Source organism: Lissotriton helveticus, chromosome 10 (genome assembly GCF_964261635.1).
Source record: "Lissotriton helveticus chromosome 10, aLisHel1.1, whole genome shotgun sequence".
Taxonomy (NCBI): domain Eukaryota; kingdom Metazoa; phylum Chordata; class Amphibia; order Caudata; family Salamandridae; genus Lissotriton; species Lissotriton helveticus.
In genome coordinates this window covers 471,898,937-471,920,225 of record NC_136071.1, presented here as the reverse complement: position 1 = coordinate 471,920,225, position 21,289 = coordinate 471,898,937, and the positions used below count along the sequence as shown (strand labels likewise).

Genomic DNA, 21,289 nt, shown 5'->3' with positions numbered 1-21,289 from the left:
TCTTAATAATAATTTCTTTATTTAGATATATAAAAACATATCTTTAAAAGATTCTTCCAACACATTAAGTACAATTTTACAGATTAAAAAAAATAGAAAAAACAAAATATAATTTGGCCTTTCTGATCAGTGCTTACTACGACGTATCAATTTAAAAATTTAACACTCCCGGACAAAGCAGATGAGGTTAAAATACTTATCGTTCTACATAGTTATCAGCGAAGCCTTAGCCGTTTCCAATTTTTCTAAAATGCTGTAAACTTGCTGAACGAATTTGGCCAATTTTATATTTAAAACAGTGTTCTCTAAAGACAGAGCAGCAATAAGGGCGTGCCTGCATGTCCGGACTCCCAATCTGTTCCATTCTGGCCTGAGTAGGCGTCTGCGTTGAAGAGTAAAGAGAGGGCATATGCAAAGCACGTGCAGAATGGTTTCATTTGCTGCCCCACACCCTCTGCACATTAGATCGTCCCGTTTTCGACGCCATGCTGGGAGATTTTGAAGGAAACGCCAGTCTCCCAATCTAAGGGCGATCAGACATCGCTTTAGATAATGAGAAAATGTTGCCGAAAGGTAGTTGGCCAGGGATAGTCGTTTGTAAGAGTTGGCTACTGCCCAAGCATGACTGCGTTTCGCAAGAAGGGTTTTGTCCATGATCAGGGATTTCAATCTTATACATTTTTTTATTGTATTTTTAAAGACAGTCTGGCTTGGATTAAGAGCCCAGAGATCCGCAGCAGACATTCGTTGAATGTGGTCATTTAGGAGGCGGACAAATGATCCCCCCGGGTTGTTCACACTGATTTCCTTCCAAACTAGGAATTCCAGGGTACCTGCTTCTGCCTGTCTTAATTTGTGGATCAGCTTAAGATATGAGTCAACGTTGGAGGCTTCATAACTAATTAACCCCAACTCTAGTCTGACCTGTGCTGGCGAGGAGGAGCTCGGCAAGTGAAGCATATTCTTGTAGAGTTTGGTTGTAAGTTTGTTTAAGGTAATGTTCATTTTACCCTTGAAAATATCTATGCCATACGAGAGTGTAGGGCCGATCTTTGCTCTAAGCACTTCCAGTAAGGGCAAGACAGTGGGGCCTGAGAGTCTCCTCGATAACTTAGCCAAGGATACCAATAAAGCTGTAGCCTTGGCTGCAATCGCAGTGTTCTGTTTAGTAAAACTGCCCCTGGAGTCAAGATGGACCCCTAAGTATTTGTAAGATTGGCAGATTGAAAGGCTTTCTTTATCTATCAACCAGCCTCCACCGCTGTAGCGTTTTTTGCCAAACGGGACAATCATAGTTTTTTTCATGTTAATTTCTAACTGGTTGTTAGCCGTATATTGCATTAAGGCATCAAGGAGTCTTTGTAGCCCCATTCTGGTGAGACTGAACAGTGCCAGGTCATCGGCATATAAGAGATTGCATAATGCCGTACCTCCTACTTTGGGTGGGTGGCTGATTACCTTCTCTAGAGTGCTTGACAGGTCAGCAATGAATAGGTTGAAGAGGAGGGGGGCCAGCACGCATCCCTGTTTGACACCACGAAAGGTCGAGATTTTCCGGGAGAGATGCGAGCCAGACCCTAACTTCACTCCAACCTATGTGTTGGAATACAGCAGGATGATTGGATTCAGCCTGCCTCTCTTGTTTCTGCTGGGGAACCACACCTTTGAGGAAACAGAGGCACCACATTTGGTTCGACTGAACAAAACAAAATGTCACCAGAAAAATACTCTAAGGAATGAAACAACATAAGAATTGTGGAAAGGAGGAAACTTAAGATCACCTTACTTGAGAGTGTAAGCCCTGCTCAATAACAGAAAGACCCAAAATGCCTGCTGGAATTGGTTTTTGTTGTGTAATTTTATTGGATAAATGAGGTTGTATGACAGAGACATGCATGGCTAAACTAAGCGTACCTTTACCATGCAGCCCAAACCATGAATGCGTCTTAACCACGCATTACTTTACCATGCATTTTCATTGTAAAGGCATGAATGGTAAGGGGGTATGCATGGCTAAGGTCACCACTACTCCAAGCCCCCCACTCGGCCCTAAGCACTGAAATTTGAAACCCCCTACCTCCCCCTGCACTGTGACCTAAAACCTGCCCTTCAACTAACCCTTCCCTTCCCCCTGCCCTGAGGCTTAAAGACATGCCCCTCACCATAGGCTGTCATGCCTCCCACACTGTCCATAAAAGTTCCCAAACCCTCTCCACTGCCCTGAGGCCTAAAGCGCTGCCCCCAATTTAAAAAAGTACCCTGATTCCCTAGCCTGAGCCATTAAAACTACCCCGACCCCGCCCTAAGCCCTAAAACTGCTCTCACCCCTAAAACCCCCACACAAACCCACCCCTAAAAACTACCTCCAAACCCAACCCAAGCCTTCCTTCCATGTCCGCTTATGGAGCTTCCTGTTCTGATGCTTCCCTGCCCATCCTGAGCACTAGATCGCTAACTTCCTAAACCACGCATTTGCGTGAGTAAGGCAGATGCGTTGTTCTGGCATGTGTGGCTCTGCCCACGGTGTTCCAGCCGTTACCCAATTAATGAAATTCTATTAGTACTAAAAGAAATTAATAAAATGCTTTAGAAATACATTTGAACTTACAACTATGTGCTTCTATGTCATAATTGTTGTCCAGATTGTCTAACATGTAATCACTGTAGAACAAGCACCCAGTGACTTAGTGAGTGCCATTGTGAGATCTGTTTGTAAATTGCAGGTATGAAGATTATAAAATAAGTAATGATAACGTTTAATATTTAAAGTGTCAATGGGAAATTAAGAGTGTTATCACTCTGGTGCTGTAAGAGTGCGTTGACAAATACATGTAAGATTTCTTCTCCTCTGCCCCCTATGCTTAAGGGACCGTTGGAGATCCATGGCAGTTTTATTCAGGTCTCAGATCTTTATTGTATGTTTGGCCCCTGATGACCACTTCAGTGTTTTCTTTAATCAAACATATTAACTACTTGCCTATCCCAGCAGATGTAGTCTCCAGTCATACTGCTCTGCATAATGTAATTTACATATCTGACTGCCAAACAACTGCTGGGAACACACCTCATGGCCTGTAGTCAGTTTACTAGGTTCATGGACATAGTGAATAGACTATTACATGAGAAGGACAGAAAACTTGTCTGAGGGGTACATTTTAATTGAATGTGTTGTGCAGGTGCCTTCCCTCAGCGTTGGAAGAAGAAAATAATTTGTCCCTTCAGAAAATGTGGTGTCGCACAGAAATAGGAGAAAAGACAGTCCAACTTTGCTGGAGGGTTCACGCATAGCTTTATTAAAAAATAACTGCCACGCCACATACAGAGGAGATCACAAGAGAGTACTGTTTCACCTTGTAAATATAAATGTATTTGAGGTTTTATAATGTGCCAAGGGTAGGGTCTGGCAGTGTGTTTATAGTGCAGATTGCCAGGGTCCAATCTCTAAAAGTATTTTAAGCTCAACTTCATAATGTATGTGATTATGGTTTATGCATACATCTCCTATATTACAGAAGATGGGGTGTATACCTGGGCAAACTGGCCGAATGTCAAACCTGTATAAATATGTATTTTAGTACAATCTTGAAGAAAGAGAATGCTTCGTTTTTCTCCAAGATACAGATTGCTTTGAAACATAGGTCTACATAGAATTGTATATTGCACATTTCATGTAAAAATATATGACACTGTAGAAAGAATTCCCAACAAATGAGTGTTCCTTCAAAAAAATTTAAAAGTTGTCTTTATTCATGTTCCAAAAGAAACATTGTTACATAATCTGTCAAAAGTGTTCTGTTTGAGAGAATTAATTTGTCAGGATTTTATAATCTCTCATACCTATTAAGAAGACATCCGTCCTGCCTTAATTAATGATCCAACAAAGCCCTTCTCCTAAATGGTGTCATTAAAAGTACATTACGTTTTTTGTTGAAATACTTGTCATACTTTATTGCACTTTATCAAATCGTTTAAATTATGGAATTTCTCCAGAGTGGCACATTTAATAAAGTTAGGGCACAACATTTTCTTTTCAACATCTAGGCTGGGATTTGAAGACAAGACATCAAGGAAGAAAAAAATAGATTGTTTCCATGGCTGCAAGGCAAATAGATTCACAAAAATCACTGCCAGGAGTTTGTCTTCCTCAACTACTTAACCACTGCTCCAAGGCAGTTATTTTTCTTAGAAACGTCAGATGTCCTCACACACGATTAGCCCACACAGTTTTGAGCCAGCACACACCTCTTTGACAAGACAAAGTAAAGTTTAATTGCTGTTATTCTCGTGATAAATTAAGCCGCCTTCTATTGGATGAAAAACGTAAAAGTTTGGTGGTACAGCCACCAGACGTGGGGAGTGGGAAGGAAATGAAATATGAGAGCAGCTTTTAACTGCGAGCATCGATCTGCATCTCAAAGAATTTTTCTTGGACAAATTGAGAGGCCATTAGTGTAGCTAAAAATCAGAGAGCGATCTGTCAGCTTCCCTGACAGTGACGACTGATGGATGGAATTCCACCCAAACACTCCCTGGTGTGCTATGAGCCCATCCAGGATTGAATGACATGTCTAGCATGGATCTTAGCAAGTTCTACATGAAAGCAGGAGCCTTGTGCATTTTGAAAAACACCCCAAGCAATGTAGTTTGGCACAGCAAAAACTCTGCCTCATGTTGTAAGATGCATGGTAAGGCAGAGCACAACTTTTTAAATTGAATAGAGGATCACTGTCGGGCACCTTTCTTCTTTCAAACCGAGTCGTAATGACATTACCGGGATAACAAAGTAATGAGGACTTATCTTAATCAGTGTTTTTCTTCTTTTTTCTTAGGGCATAAGAAAGGAGCATAATTTAGCAGGAATAGTCTTAAATAGTGTTTCTGAAGCTGCACTTCATGGGGAGGTGGGTCAGTGGTGTAACGAAAGTTGAAGGGGCCTCCTGCAAGGTACATAGAGGGGCCCCTGCTCAGGATTTTATCCGGTGCTCTCAGGCCTGAGTACTGTGCTGAGGGGGCCGCCTGCAGCGCGGGGGATGTGGGAATCTGTGTTATGCTACTTTGGTGGGTGGGAAGGTTGGTGCCGGGTGGAAGGCCACTGCTACAAATTTAAAGGGCTGAAGCAGAGGAGATGCAGGCAGGGATGCCCAGTAGTGCATAAGGACAGTGACCATAGAAGACAGTAACATTTGATAAGATGAGGCCTCTCCCTTGTTTAAATGAGGTCGATGGATACATTATAGTAAATAAACTAATCTATTATAAAATAATATTCAGAATCATTGATGTTTAGGTGATTCATCTTTTCCTGTTTTTAACAACACCTCAATGATAAAGCAAATGGGGCTCTCAGACATAAAGCACTTTGCTAAAGTGTTATCAAAATTCAAAAATCTATGTATTGAAGACTTCCATCTATAATTTCACAGCAGCATGCATGGAAATATATGAGAATGTATGCAAATAATGTATGTGCATGAACACTTCTTAACTAATAAACATACTTATTGGGTTTGATTGCAGGATGACCAATCCACTGGAACAAGTTTAAATATTTGGGCATTTGCATGAACATTTTCCCCTACCACATTTAAAATATGGTAATTATCCTGCTTTTGCTACCCTGGAAATAACGTATTCCTTTAAGCTGAAGATTTTAGCGCGTTTTCTTCACAGCTTAAGTTTGGTGTTCTTGAGACCATATTCTGTTTAGCAACTAGATCCGACATAAAACACTGTCAGAAATTTGGAAGCAAAATATAGAATCACTGTGTAAAACAGCCTGCAAACTATCTATGAACATCCATAAATCTTTTATTCGTGATAAACTGGCCTATTTGGCTAACTCCAGCAGGCCAGGCGGCACAGATAAATACATCTTCGGAAGGGGTCCTTAACTCACCTTTTTCACCTAAGTTAGAGCAGCAATTTGAGTGAGGATACACTTAAATAGATGTTTTATGTACATGCCAGCAGATCCTGATTAAGAATCTAGTAATTACTAAAGGAAGATGGTTCTAAACTCAAATTTTCGGCATCCACAGCATTCACTTACCCACTTGAACACAAGACCTTCAAGGCACGGGTGTAGCTTCCTTGGGGTGCTTAGGGCAGGAGCGGCCCGTGCAGGTAAGAGCTGTGGGGCCAGGTTGTGGGGGAATCGACAGACAAAAATTAGGGCAAATTAACTAAATAATGAATTTTCCGTCGTTGTCTATGAAATCCCAACCACCCGGACACACTGCCCCACTGCTCTTAACCGCATGGGCCACGGCTGGTTTAGAGTGGAAAACACTCAAATAAATGTTTTCTTGGACTGGGTATTGGGTCAGAAGGCTCTAAATCAGGTCTGGAAAGAGAGAAAGAGACAGAGATATACATATGGTAGCTGAATTTCAAAATGTAACACTAAATGACATAGAATTAATACCGGCTTCTCTGCTTGTTCAAATTGTGTAATCCTAGTTTAAGCCTCTGCTTAATGGCTGCTAAATCTATCAGACTTATTCATTGATATCAACCATTACATTGGAATTCCACTTAGACTATGGACTCTTGCACTGATAAAAAGAAATCAACTTTCTTCTGTAAATGTTCGACATTAACTCTAAAATATGTACTAATGAGGCTAATAAACAGTTCTTGAGGTGATGAGGGATATAAATATCAGCCTCTTCCCCAAGCAGTAATAATTTTATTTGACAGACAATTCCTATAAAGCAGCAGCCAGAGAGCATTCTTAGCAGTTCTTGAATGTTTAAAATCAAACACATCGGTAAATAAAGCCTACTTCTTCATCTAGCAATGTTGCTTTCTATTTTTTTTTTTTTTTTTTTATTATAAACTTAGGGCATCATAAATTCACACAAATTACAGATTGGTCATCATCCAGTGGCACATATAACTGCGACATCACTTACATCAGTCCTACCCGTGACAATGGGAACCATCCCTCAAACATTACATCAACTTCCCCCCCCCAATGTTGCTTTCTTAAGAGTAAGTTTAACACAGATCGGATGAAAATGTCACCATCATTTGCTAAAGTTTAAAGGAACCAACATTTTTAAACTTTTGTTCCTGAATTGCTAATAAAGCAATTTAAACATTCCCCCAAGTCTGTCTATTTTCCTTTTAAGGAGAGCATGCTTATTGGAAAACCACTTTCTATTTTCAATATTTATTTTAAGGAGAAGATGCACACCCTGTGGCCACGATCAAATCATGAACATCCCTACAGAGCTGAAGTCCTCCCATACCATTTGTTTGTTTCGATCAAATGAGAAGGGTTGGTTCACTACTTTTTAACTTCCCTTCCCTCAATACCAGCAACCATTGACCACTTCAAAGAGAGGTACAGGACGTGAAAAAAGGGGAAATATAAAGTATTCTCAAAATATACATGCACAAGGTTTATTGACACGGTCAAAAATAATTTATCCAGTAAACTGTGGTTAAGGTCAATTAGTTTGTAATACAATTAACAAGAAACTAAGCAAGGCTTTGTGCATAGCACTTCAAATTTATGGCAGATGGAAAAAGGGCATATTTTATCAACTGAGCAAAGTGATGTCATCAGACTGAATTCATGGTGAAAGGAATGACGCCTATTCCTCAACAATCAAAAATGAATTCAAGTACTTGTCTTAAAATAATCAAGCAGGCAACACTAGTACCAATAACGGATGCACGATTTTAATTCAGTTGAGGACAATTGTCTTTGATTCCTTAATTAATAAATAAGATCAATCCCTTTCAGACACAATTTGGCCACATTTTACTTGTATTTGTTCAGTACAGATGTCTCAAATGTTCTACGCATTCCATAAAACAAGCAAACCTGCATTAGGTCCACTAAATTCATAGACATAGAACTTTCGACAATGCTGACTTGAAACTCCTGGGAAATCAGGGACCTATTTACAAGCCCTGTGTGCTGCCGGAACATCACGTTTTGTGATGATCTGATTGCGCACAGGGCTTAGCCATATGTACCAGGCCACATAAAGCCACCCTGCATGGCTTTTCATGATTAGAAGTCAACTATTAGTTCTTTGGCCAAAACTTACCCACTTGACCCCATCCAGTTCTGCTGTGTACTCACCCCTGTGACTTGCCTACATTGTCATTTTTTGTGTGGAATTCAATTCTTTACGTGTATAGAGCCACTTTTAAGCTTCCAGAAGGTTTTCATATAATGTAAAAAGACATGAATACTTTGTAAGAACTTGTGGTTCTTTGTCAGTAGGTCTTTACTGAGAGCATCCATGGTGGATACTGATATTTACCATTAGTGTTTGAAGGTTTAAGACTATTTTATTTAATTTGGATAAAATAATAGGTCAACGGCAATAATAGGTAATTGTGTAAAGGTTTATTTCCAAAGATCTAATAGTGAGCAGTCTAGGCGTACTCCAGGAGGTGGAAACTGGACTGGAACTCCAATACAGTAGAAATAGTAGTCAAAATCCATAAGAACAATCTAACTGAGTTATATGTTTTAAGATGGCCTGATTTAGAGAAGGGGCATAGAGAATGAAACACCACAAATCCGCTGTGTGACTCATAGCCCCTCTACTTCCTAACAATAATCTTCTCATGTGTTTGCAGGTGCAAACACCCGCAAAGTGTACAACGTGCAAAAATGCTAAGTGTTCAAAGTTGCCCAAACTAAGTCCAACTGGAAGATTGTCCACTCAACATTTCCAGATTTCTAATTAAGTGTTTGTCATTTGCTGGTGAATATGTCACATTATGAGTACCTACACTTCATTTAGATGCCCAAATAATTTTAAGAATCAATGCCATATCACTTTAAGGTGTATTGTGTCTCCTGTCAGTAGTTTCTCTTGATAAACTCAATTGTTAAGTAAACAGATAATGTATTGTTGGTTTCCAAGTGTGATGCTAGCTGAATTTAATCTCAGTTGTCCATTTTTTGCATTTATTTATTTTGAGAATTGGTTTTAGAGTTCTTTGTGATTTATTCTAGTCATAAAACCAGGCATAATGAAAGATGATTTGGAGTGCAATCAGTTAGGGGAGTTAACATTTTGATACTCTTGGTCACTTCCTATAGATGTGTTGTATCGTGGGACACATTTAAATGCACAACTGCTATGTTTCCAAGCAACAATACATGTCTTAGCGCATTCCTATTCCTGAACCATGCTCGCATATGAAATTACTGCAAGTGTTGTTCCCAGATAGTAGGGGTGTAATTGAGGGGCTTGGTGCTGTGGTATGTCCTAAAAGACACATACATACATTATTATTTTATTAACATCCTGTTCCTACTGAGGGGCTTGCACCAATATCTCATTATGAGCTAACTAAGATGTATCAATAGTAAAAAGTAGAAGTGTATACCTTTTAGTAAGAACGTGTAATTTCAATATTACTCATAAGGAAAAGGGTTGTAAAAAACAAATGCTTGTGATATCATCTGTACCTTGTGTTTAAAATACGTGTTTGTGTCATTGGGACAAACATCTGCTAAATAAAAATAGAAATAGCTCTCCCTTTTTCAGTGAAACGTCCAAGACCTATGTATTAAACCTAGGCCAGATCATGAAGGCACCCTTGCAGAGACAGTGACAGCTTGGTTCTTGTGGGTGAGGAAGTTGTTGTCATGTTGGGCTACTGTCTGCTACTTCACTCCCTTCACAACTTGGCGAAGGGCCTTGCAACAGCCTTTTGAAATGTGTTCTAGCACGATGTACACAAAATCCTGGCAGCAGAAAAATCAATATTTTAGTGAATGCAGCACTGTGTATGACACTTTAATAAAGTCCTTCAGGTCAGAAAGAGTATCATCCCGCTTGCATGTTCATGTTTGCTGTTTTGAAAGCTCAACATTAACACAATGTCCTTTTCTTGTTTTAGGCTGGAAGTTGAATCCAGTTGTGGGTGCGGTTTATAGTCCCGAATTCTATGCAGGTAAGACATCAAACAAATAGGAAAGTCTGGACAATGTTGCTTGTATTTTGTTATGATTACAGCATTCAATAAGCACCTTGTGGGGGTCAATTTATTAGTACCTATTTCTGAGTAATGCAACATAAATGGCAACGCACATTTATAAGGAAAGACTATCTTGTAGAAAAGCATACAAATTAACAGAGTTCTTGGCGCCTTATGGTTCAAGTCCAACATCCTTGTTGTAACCATGAAATCCTAACGTGGCTTACATGGTTGACCAGCTATATTTTTAAATAATGAGTGGGTGGTACATTAGTCAGTTGCATACCTCAAATGTATTTCTACTGAATATATCTTTTTTTAATTATTTGATGGCTATAGAAAAGGAGGTTAGCTGATGATGGAACAAGTGATTATTGGGAATTCCATTACCTTGTTTAAGTTATCCTAAAATTAATGAGTTAATAAACAAATATGCTTTTGATCATATTACTCTTAGACTGAAAATAGACCCATAGTCAACAACAACGTTCTTTTGCATACTATTTGACCATAACATGTGTCTAGTTTTCCAAACAATGCTCATTGTTTTATACCAAATGTCAATTGTTTTTGTGCCATATTTCCTTTGTTTGAACATAACAAATTACAAAGCCTTTTCCTCATTTAATACCAAAATTCCATATTTTAAGTTCATAGGTTATGCAATGTGCCTTCATTTTATGCCTAAAGTTACTTTATATGGACGGCAAATCCCTTTTCGGCATACCCAACTTTTTTATAGTTTGTTCACAACCCTCACATAGGTTGACACTAGATTAACCATTAATGTTTGAAGGTCACTTTAATAATATATGGGGATGTGTCACTGAATTTTCCTGTTGGAAAAATAAAAGCCTACGCCACTGCGGGTATCTATTCAAGGATACTTGTGGGTTTTTATTTGCCTTATAAATTAATATCAAGGTTACTTTTTTAAATATTCCTACTAGTACTGTCTGTCTTTCAATAGATCCACGGAATATCCTATTGTTTCTTTCTCTCAAATAATTAATTACCCAGATGGAAATGGACAGGATGTAGGATTTTTTCAAAACATTTAGAGTGCGGGCAGTAAATGGGCTATGTAATTTTATCTATGAGTATGGAGGCTAATGCACATATATGACTGTGTGTGGGGAAAAATCCATGCCACTGTCTCTTTACAGGCCACTGGGAACTGGTGTAGAGTTACTGGAAAAGGAGACCTGTCCCTTGTATTTCCGTTAATGCACTGATGGCTCACAGGCTGAATGTAGCCCTACAAAAATAGAAGAAATGGTACACACAATTGTTCTTTCTTGTGTCACTGTTTTACATTGTCAGTGATAATTAAAAACATTTGGAATTGTCATTTATAATACAAAAACAGCATTGGCCCATATTTTATTAGGAAAATATTTTTTTGTAATTTATGTACACACGGTTTTCTTCAAATTCCTTTTTTTGTATATTTCTTTGCAATCATCTGTAACAAATATTGTTGCCTATGTCGCAAAATGGCCTGACCACTTACATGAGACACACATTTGGTTTGTTGTGCCATAAATATGATTATTGGTTAACAGTCACTGGTCAAAATATTCATGGTGATAATGCGTCTCTTTTAGTAATGTAAAATTCCCCATTTGTAAAAATGCAAATTTGAGTATAGCTATTGATGATTCCAACTTCCTTCCACCACCTCATGGCATTGGGAAATGTACCTCTTGCAGTAGCAATCTCTTGCCTCTCCTGGTTAGACACTAGGACACCACCTCACTGCCCTAGAGCTAGCACTTATTAAAAATAGACACCATTCCTGTGATAAGTTAATTGTAATATCAATGTAACTCGAGGAGCAGGGAAATACATGGAAGGTAACACTAGGAGAGGTAGTGGTGGTCTAAAATGGTCGCACATCCAGTTCTATTTGACAGTACAAAGGTGTATATATTTGGATACACAAAGCTTCTGAAAATTACGGTGCCAATCAAGGTATCTCTTTTGTAACTACAATTGAGATACACCAGACAAGAATAGATTCTTTGCAACTTAACACACAATATACCATAATTGGTGATAGCGCAAAACATTAGAGTGCCGAAGGACAACCTATTTAGCAAAAATACATGGAATGCTTTGAGGATGAATGTTGCTGAACCTCTCATGAGGAATTCATAGGAAGAAATGATATGTGGTGCTACTGCCGATATGGAAAGATTCGCAGGGAAGTAATTCTACATACTGCAGTGTAGCGCTGCGGGGCATGGCCTTAGTGTACTATTGTCATTTCAAAGGTGCACTGTCCAGGTTACCTCTCCGACATCTTGCTCTGTTGCTTTGAATGAAGGAATTTAATGTATCACAATGAATATATATTTTAGAATTACCTCTTGTAGCGTAACTAAATTCCTAAGAGGTGATTCTTCAGTGGACAAATTGGATGCAGAACACCCTGGTCAGATCTCGTCAATTTGCAATTCCCTGCTTAAATACTTCTGAAAAATCAAAGAGTATTTTACGTTTTGAAAATAAAAATTTTCTTGCAAACGCACATAACATTGGATAACAACAATACCCAGGTGAGAAGAGTTCAGTTGATAGGCATGCATTAGTCGTCAACAACAAAGATAACATTCTTACTTATGTTAATGGGTGATTTGGTGCAGATTGTATGCTAATCTAGTTGTTCGTGATTAACATGAGGAGAAAAGGGAAAATGCCACATGGAGACTTCTGCAATGTATTATGAAACAAATGGATGGTGGTTATGCTCATGAGCTGTTTCAGTTGACCAACACAAAATTGCGCACTCCTCGTCACAGCTCAATAAGAGGTATCTTTTAATACTTTTACTTGCTCCATCTGGATGCAGTATCCTAGCAGAGCACTACAACTGCCATCAGTCGCTCTACAATCTCTGCAACAGTTCCTGACCCTTGCCATGGTTGAACAACTATTCACTCACAGCTTTAGTTTATCAATGCCCCACCCTACCTCTGACCACTATGCACACTGTGGAAAGGGAGAACAGAAGAGGACAGTGCCACAGTGCCCTCTTTTGCAGCCAAGGCCAGAATTCCTCCATCTCTTTGCCTCTTTAGTAGAAAAGCAGCAAGGAGGCAAATGAGGGCCATACTTTGGCTACATATCTGCATACTCAGGGGATATAAGTGGCATTTGAGAGCGTACTGTATGGTGTTCATGGATTTTTTTCTGACATTTAAGTAGCTCTTGTATTGTTATCTGGGACAAAATGATAAATGTTGCAAGCATTAAGAAGTGGCAGGGTGCTACACAAAAGTATAACGGGTGTAATTGATATTGATGACTGAAAAAACATTAGTTAATAGGACGTATTGTGGAATAGCCTGTGGGCCCTCATGGAGGTCATTGTGTTGTAAGTGCTTGCATTGACACTATATCTGTAGGAAAAATATTTGAGCTGTTGGGGAGAGGGAAGCAGTGCTAAATATGTGTACAGTTTCGTCACTCCTGCCAAACTCTAGCATGTAATTCTTCGTCATTTATGCTGGTGCTATTCGAAGGAACCTAAAAATCCAGGTACCCTTTGGGTGAACAGCTGGCTGTAGGCAGCAGCCATTTACAAGCTGGTGAGGAAATTTCTCCGTGCTCCTCAAAGAGTGACATGGAACCAGTGGTTGATTTGTAAAATAAAAAATGCCGGGGCTCTCCTCAGTAGACAGCGCTAACAGTAGAAATGTGCTGGTGTAAACTGCCTCCGAACTAGAGCCCCAGCACTTATTATTCCGGAGAGGACTTTGCCTATTGGCTAGAGCTGCCGATTTGGGGAACCCGGTTCGAGTCTCAGCGTGGCTCAACATCCTGTGATTCTGTGGAAAATCAGGCTGCCTTCCAAATGAGTGTGTCCTTAACTGGTGCTATAAGCAACGGTGCTGAGGAATAGGTACCGGTGCTGAGCACCGGCAAGTACCTGCTCAAATTAAGCACTGCATGGAACGTTTAAAATGTCTAAGGGCAATTTTAATAAGCATGACCCACAAAATTAGAGCATTTCATTGAGCATCCAGCACATCTAGGTCCATGTGCTTTCTGTGTCCTGCAAATAAATTGTTGAGCAAAAAATAAATAAATCACATCCATATGCCATTGTGCAACTCGAGGATCTGCAGCACTTGCCAATTAATAGTTATGTTCGACACATTTACCACAATTTTTGCATCTCATCCTTCAGATGTTGTTTCTGCATTTGTGTTGGTGTGCTCTGTGATCCCTTCTTTTATGTTATCTGCACATTTACTTACAAAAACAGGAAGGCGTCACCTGGTTTAGTTATCAGTTCACACAAGGACAACCAAAACATAATTCAAATATTAACCTCTTATTATAAAGACCTTCATATCACACCTATTGCAACCACTAAGCTCTGTAAATAGTTTTTGCTACTGCTACTTAGTTCAAAGGTACGCAGTTTAGTGCATCTCAGGTGCATGGAAGGCCGACTTAGCATTGTCAGCATTCAAAGCTCACACCCTTCATGTTACCGTATCTGTAAGTGGCTAGTGTTTCATTCTTGGAAACCCCAAAACAAAGTCAGAAATTTAACACATATTTTAAACATATATGAGATGTTGAGGAAATGTTCCGGGGAAGTATAGCAAATGGCAAAGAAACAAGAGACAGTTGTATAATATATGAAAATTGAATCACATTGTAAAAGTGCTCTTATAAATTCCCACTGTAGTGATGAGGGAGTTCGCTTTGCATAAGAATTCACACTATTTATTTGTGGTCCAGTCAGTTGCTAGTAATTGTAATTTTGATTACCTCTTTTGTGTTTTTCAGCAGTTTCAATACCATATAATAATGTAGGATCCACATGGATTGTCAAACTTGTTGATATTTACATCTTACTAGTAACCAGTGGTTCACATTTTATCTGATCATACAGAATGAGAGCTCGTTTTGTGCATGGTCTGAACTAATGACTTGCAAATTGCAAAGGTTGTTGCTGCAATTGCATAAAAAAAAAAACCTTACCACCCTTGATAGAAGTTGGGGTTCTGTTTGGCAGAGGTATGCACCTTGTTCCAGTAGGAATCACAATCCTAGTCTGAGTAAAACAGATAAACACCATAAGTTAACCTGTGCTCACCCTCTGGTAGCTTAACAAAGAGCAAACAGGCTTAACTTAAGAGGCAATGTGTAAAGTATTTGCACGACACTTGAAACAGTAACATAGTTAAAACACTACAAAAAGACTCCACACCAGCTTAGAAAAATAGTTTATATTTTTATGAACGGAACAAGATCACAACAACAAAAATCTAATAAGTATAACTGGAGTTAGGAATTTTTAAAGAATAAACTGATTTGTAGTACTTAAAGCATTAAGTGCCAACTGGAAGTTTCTGGACTCTCTAGACTGGGTCAAATCTGAACATTCAGGATGATCGTGATGTTGCATTGGTTGTATACTTCAGCCTTGGCCAACTGAAAAAGTACCTTTAATGCATCGAAGTCAAAGACAATGCTGCGAGCAGCGGAGTTGATGCGTTGTCGTCTATCCTTACGGTGGAGGCGATGCGCCGGTACAATGGTGCGTGCGCAAAGTCGAAGATGTTTTGGGAATGGAGGCAACGTGGCAACCAGGTGTTGAAACGGTTTACTCAATCCTTGCAGCCTCAGCAATCCGTCATTGTCGATGGGGATGCGCATGTTCTGTGCCGCACAAAGTCATTAATGCATCAAGCAGTAGGCGAAGCAAGGTACTCGATCATCATAGCTGCAGCGATGTATCGGCGTTGATGGAGATGTGTTGTTTCAGAGCTGTGCAATACAGTTGGAGAGTTGATTCTTGCTGGAGCACAACTTTTTACTCATTTCCATGGTTCCATGACTGGGTCTGCACCAGTTGACAGGGCAAGACATGCAGAAAGCAAAGTCTAGGTGTTGTAGCAGGGTGAGTTGAAGTCTTTGATCTCCCTGAGACTTATAACAGGACACAAACCAGCATGCCCTTGGAGTCACACTGGGTTCAATTGAGTGAGTCTAGTTCTTTTTAGTCAGGGCAGAGGGTAGCAGGCAGCAGGGTTGCACAGCAGAAAAGCAGTTCTCCCAGAGCAGTAGTCCAGCAGAGTGGCAGTCCTTTTAGCAGCACAGCAGTGTTTCTTCCTGGAAGAGATCTTCCCAGGTTCAGTAGTGTACTGAAGGGGTAGGGTCAGAAGTCCAGCTTTTATACCCAGTGGTGCCTCTAAAGTTGGGCGGGGTACTTCAAAGAGGGGCTTTCAAGTGCACAGAGATCCTCCCTCATTAGCCATTGTTCCAGACTCACTCCAGGTGGTATGCAGCCCTTTATGTGGGGTCAGTTCACAGCCTGTTCAGGTGTAAGTGTTAGCTCCTCCCCCATCCTAACCAGGCTGACCCATCAGGATGTGAATGGCCACTGAGCCTCACCTAAGCTCCCTTTGTGTGTGGCTGACTAGAGGGAATGCACAACGTCCAGCTGTCACCCACCCCAGATGTGTATTGGAGACCGGCTGAAGGCACTAAGGGCTAAGAGCAGAAATATGGCATCTCTGTTAAAGTAATACATTTGAAGCAATGAGGATTTACCATTAAAATTCCAGTGATATGAAACATCACAGCGCTACACTTTCTCAATCAGCTTACAAAGTGTAATAAGGAATTCCCAATGTTAATCTTAGAGATGGGCGGTATGCCTCACAGTAGTGAAAAACAAATGTGGGTGTTTTTCAGTACAAGACATGTAAAACTGAAAAGTACATGTCCTACCTTTTGATTACACGGCACCCAGCCCTATGGGCTACCTAGGGGTTGACATATGTAATAAAAAGGGAAGTTTAAAGCTTGACAAGCCATGTTAAATGCCACAATGTCATGGCAGTATAAACTGCACACACAGAATCTGCAGTGGCAGGCCTGAAACATGTTTAAAGGACTATGTGAGTGGATGTCACGATCAGTGATGTAGGCTTTCTAGTAGCATTTAATTTACAGTTCCTATGCTCATATAGTGCACTTTACTAAGGACCTATAGGAAAATTGATTATGCCAATTGTAGATATGTCACTCAAACCATGTTTAGGGGCCAGAGCACATGCACTTTAGCACTGTTTAGCAGTCGTAAAGTGCCAGAGTACTAACGCCAGCACCAAGAATTCAGCAAAATTGGAGGCAAGCAGGCAAAACATTTGGAGGAAGATCACCCTAAGGCTGACAGGTTTAACATCCGTAAACAATAATGAATAACTAGAAACATAATTCCAATGTCTATATGTGAGAGCTTGCTAATGTGATGTTTTGCGGCCCATGCATTTTCTCAATTGCACTCACTTAGCAACCACAATCTTAGAACCAGTCCAATAAGTCATTTTCGATATTTATCATTAAATCTCTCAGGGTCATTGATCAATGTGTAGAATTATTTTCACTTCATTGCTCTTATTCAGTGGAGATATCCATGCACTCTATAAAAGTTTCTACTCTCGGAGTATACTTTGTAGATCACTCAGTCTAGATCTGGAAAGAGTGCCACTCAAGAAATCCCATTGCCACTGGGACATATCATTAACAGGACAGACAGAAATAGAACTTCACTCATGTGCATGGAAATTGCCTTATGCCATTATCTCCTGAATGTACTATCAGATAATTTCAGTTGGTATTACCATAGATAGGACTTGAACCCACATATTGATATCAATGAGCATACACAGTGAACACTGGTAAACAACCAATACAGTTGTTGGGTGTACACCACTTTGCACCAGGCACCATTATCTAGTCCATCCCAATGTGATGTTGATATACGTAGTTTGATTGAAAATCTTTCATCTCCTAGAGCCCCCAGTTGTTAAATGTGTCTGAGATTGGTTAATAAATATCGAAAAACAATGATAATGCACTTTTTGTAGAAGTATGCTATTTCTGGGGTAAATAGATTTATACATGGTAAAAAATACCCCCTACCATTCATTATAAGGATAGACAAGTCAACAGGAGTTCTGAGACCACATAGAAAATGAAGCCGAAAGCTAAGTTCCTTTTAATGTACAACAGACGGTATTTTATTTCTTATAATACATGGCGACACCATCACTCCTCCCACAAACCACTTAAACCCTTGGTGTCTTGCTCTGTCAATCAATCAATCAATAAATATCTTTATTCGATCAAATAAGACCATAAAAGTACATGTTAAAAATTCAAGTAAAAACATCACAGTACAATAATAAAAAAGTTAGGTTCAAATATAAAATATTAAGTAGCCCTTCTTAAATCCCAGCAATCATACATATATGATCATGATGCATACTTTTTTCTTAAAATCAACACATATGTAACAAAATTAAGGATAGCGAAACTAATTGTTGGAAACTCAGGGAGTTGTAAGAAAATCAGACCTTCTTGGTGCAACTTTAAGGATCTCCCACTAAAAAGGGGGCATAAAAACCACGCTCTAGGGAATGCTTTCAAAGGGCAGAATACCATAAAGTGCTTACTGGTTTGGCAGGACAGCTCGGGAGAGAAACAAACCATGTTCCTGTGATAGGAAAAGCCTCTAGATAGTGAATCATATTAATTCTTATCCCAGAGGGCCTATGCTCTGAAGCTTTGACCCACGATATTTAGGACTCAATGCCTTTACTAGTGTAAAGCGATATGTAATATTGGACTGCCAACATATAAATTGCTTTCCCAAGTCTCAGCTTTTCCTTATGCTCTAGAAACTTTGCCTTTATCTGCAACTTAGAGTGGGAGGTAATATTGTCTATGTTTGCCCATAAATTAATCAACCCAAGAGCTTGAAAAGTAATATTAACATAATTTAATCAAGGAATGATTTGCGCATTACTTTGTTTCCGGCAGTCTTCCATTAAACTACGGGTAATCTTTATCTCAGGGGCAGGACAAATTGTGGCCTGAATGAGGATGGGAGCTATGCCTATCAAGTCTGCTAGGACTCCTAACCCCAATTTGCCATGGGAATTCTGGCTAGCGGTAAAATCTCGGAAGTCCTCAATGTCTGTTCCGAAATCCGTTTCCTACTACTGAAGGGTCTTCACAGAAGAGTACCCCCATACTCACACTCAATATCTAGCCACTCACAAACATTAGATTTTAAACACATGACCATTTCTTTTGGTGGTTTGGAGCCCAATTTCTTGGCAAATCTAAAAGCTGTTTCACATGCTGCTCCGATAGCTTCTGACCTCTAAATTATTATTCCCTCACAGCTCATATAACCAGAAAATAAAGCACCCAAATAGCTGAAATTAGATACTTTCTTTATGGGAGTTCCTCCAATAAAGAATTTTTTGGACTGAGTATTTTTTGGACCACTAATCAAGATGCATGATTTACTATGGTTGACCTTAAGCTTCAAATTCTGCATAAAGGAATGAAACATATCAGTATGTGGACTGAGCGTGTGCCAAATGTGGGTATATCAGGCATACGGGGCTTTACAAAAGTATCTAGGGCATTAATGTAAAATAAAAATAAAAATGGGAATAGAATACAGCCTTGTCTAACCCCTCAGGTGACTTGAATAGGGGGCCTATGGTCACCACCCTGGGTGTATGGTAACCTCATGTAAGTGTCTTGGTGTGAGCTTCTCAAAACTTATTCTCGTCTTATAATGTCCCATAATATATCTCTATCTACTAGGTCAATGGCGGATGAGAGGTTGATAAAAGCCATGTACATGGCTCCTCTCCTCGCCTTGGCATACTTGACTAGAATAAGGGACAAATTAGCACTTGTTTTGGAAGTACCCCATCCTGGGCAGAACCAATATTGGGCTTCCATACAGAAGGATCTATCTTTTGCCCAGACTTCCAGTTTTCCTAAGATCACCCTCCTGAAAATCTTAGCAGAGGAGTTGTTAAGCGAAATTGACCTATAATTTGATGGGTCACTTTTGTCTTCTTTCTTGTAAACTGGAACTGTCACAGGTTCTTTCCAAGAGTCAAACAGGTCTTTATGACTAAGTCTCTGAAGACATTCATGGTAAGAGGGGCCCAAAGATCTAGGTTATGCTTAAGCTCAGCTGGGACCCCGTCTGCGGTACAAAAGGGGGTGGTGATGGATGGAGCATCCGAACCAATCAAACACTCACACCCAGTCAACAGATCTGGGTTTAATCCATCACCGTTCTTTAGCCCACCCTGCCACCCCAGTTCAGACATGGCCATATGCAAATCAGTCTGACCCTGTGCCTCATGGGAACAGTCCAGCCCGAACTACCAAGCCATGCCTTCCCTGGACCAGAATCAAGCTTCCTAGGACTGGTTTCTGGCATTTCAGCCGTCTTCAGCCAGGCTTCCTTGAATCCAGTGTCAAAGTGAGCAAGGGACTCAACGTCTGAGCATACTCTGGCAACTTATGGCGAACAAAGCGGTACAAAAGGGGGTGGTGATGGACGGAGCATCCGAACCAATCAAACACTCACACCCAGTCAACAGATCTGGGTTTAATCCATCACCGTTCTTTAGCCCACTCTGCCACCCCAGTTCTGACATGGCCATATGCAAATCAGTCTGACCCTGTGCCTCATGGGAACAGTCCAGCCCAAACTGCCAAGCCATGCCTTCCCTGGACCGGGCCTGTCGCCTTTCCTGTTGCTGAACTAATCTTAGCTTTTCTCACTCCTGCACTAAAATTGATTTACTAAAGTTCACCAGATCCTTATAAGTGATGACAGGGGTTTGTGGGCTCAATGAATCCACTTCTCTTGTGTCTCTGGTGAGAATACCTTCATGATGAAATGAGAAACCCAGTCTTGTTCTAAAATGAGGCAGTCAATACCTGAGGGAGTTTTCCTGTGAAAAAAGGATGATTCACTATATCCCAAAAAAGCCCTATTGTCTTTTAGGGAAGATGCACATTGCAAGTCTTCCCATGCCTTTGGTCTTATCCGATTTTTCCTTTTTTCAATTGCATTTGTGTAATTATGCCTTGCTGCTCTAATCACACCCTGAGTCATGTGGTATTTTATTAGGTATTTGTTTTAAGAATTTACATGCCTTATTGCAGTCCTCCTTAAACCATGAATGTGCCAAATGGGCGGCCCATGGGTTTCTCTCCTAATAACATTCCAGAAATGGAGGTACAAATCTTTGAGAAATTTTCCCCTACAATCACGGGATCTGCATCTTCATTTAAGCGGTCCGTGATCTCAACATGTCTAAACATGATCAAGTCATTGATTTTATTGGAACCCCTGCATTGGCATTTTCTTCTAGACTCTTGACTACAGGAAAATGTTTAAGGGAGAGTTTGCTTGGAGGTCGGAGAAGCTTTTGGTAAGACAAAAAATGTGGCAATAATTGGTTGATGGTCACTA

At 40.0% G+C, this 21,289-nt stretch overlaps 1 protein-coding gene across 14 annotated transcripts in view; it reads left to right on the top strand.

Annotated features, from left to right (window-relative positions):
- RBFOX1 (RNA binding fox-1 homolog 1) overlaps positions 1-21,289 on the top strand; it is an 836,688-nt gene that overhangs the window by 511,070 nt on the left and 304,329 nt on the right. For all 14 annotated transcript variants that reach the window (XR_013601626.1, XM_078662952.1, XM_078662959.1 and 11 more), the window contains exon 7: positions 9,880-9,933. Coding sequence is in view for 13 of the 14 variants with exons in the window: in XM_078662952.1 (XP_078519078.1) it covers positions 9,880-9,933 (54 nt within the window). In the remaining variant the exon portion in view is untranslated. The remainder of the gene's footprint in view (positions 1-9,879; positions 9,934-21,289) is intronic.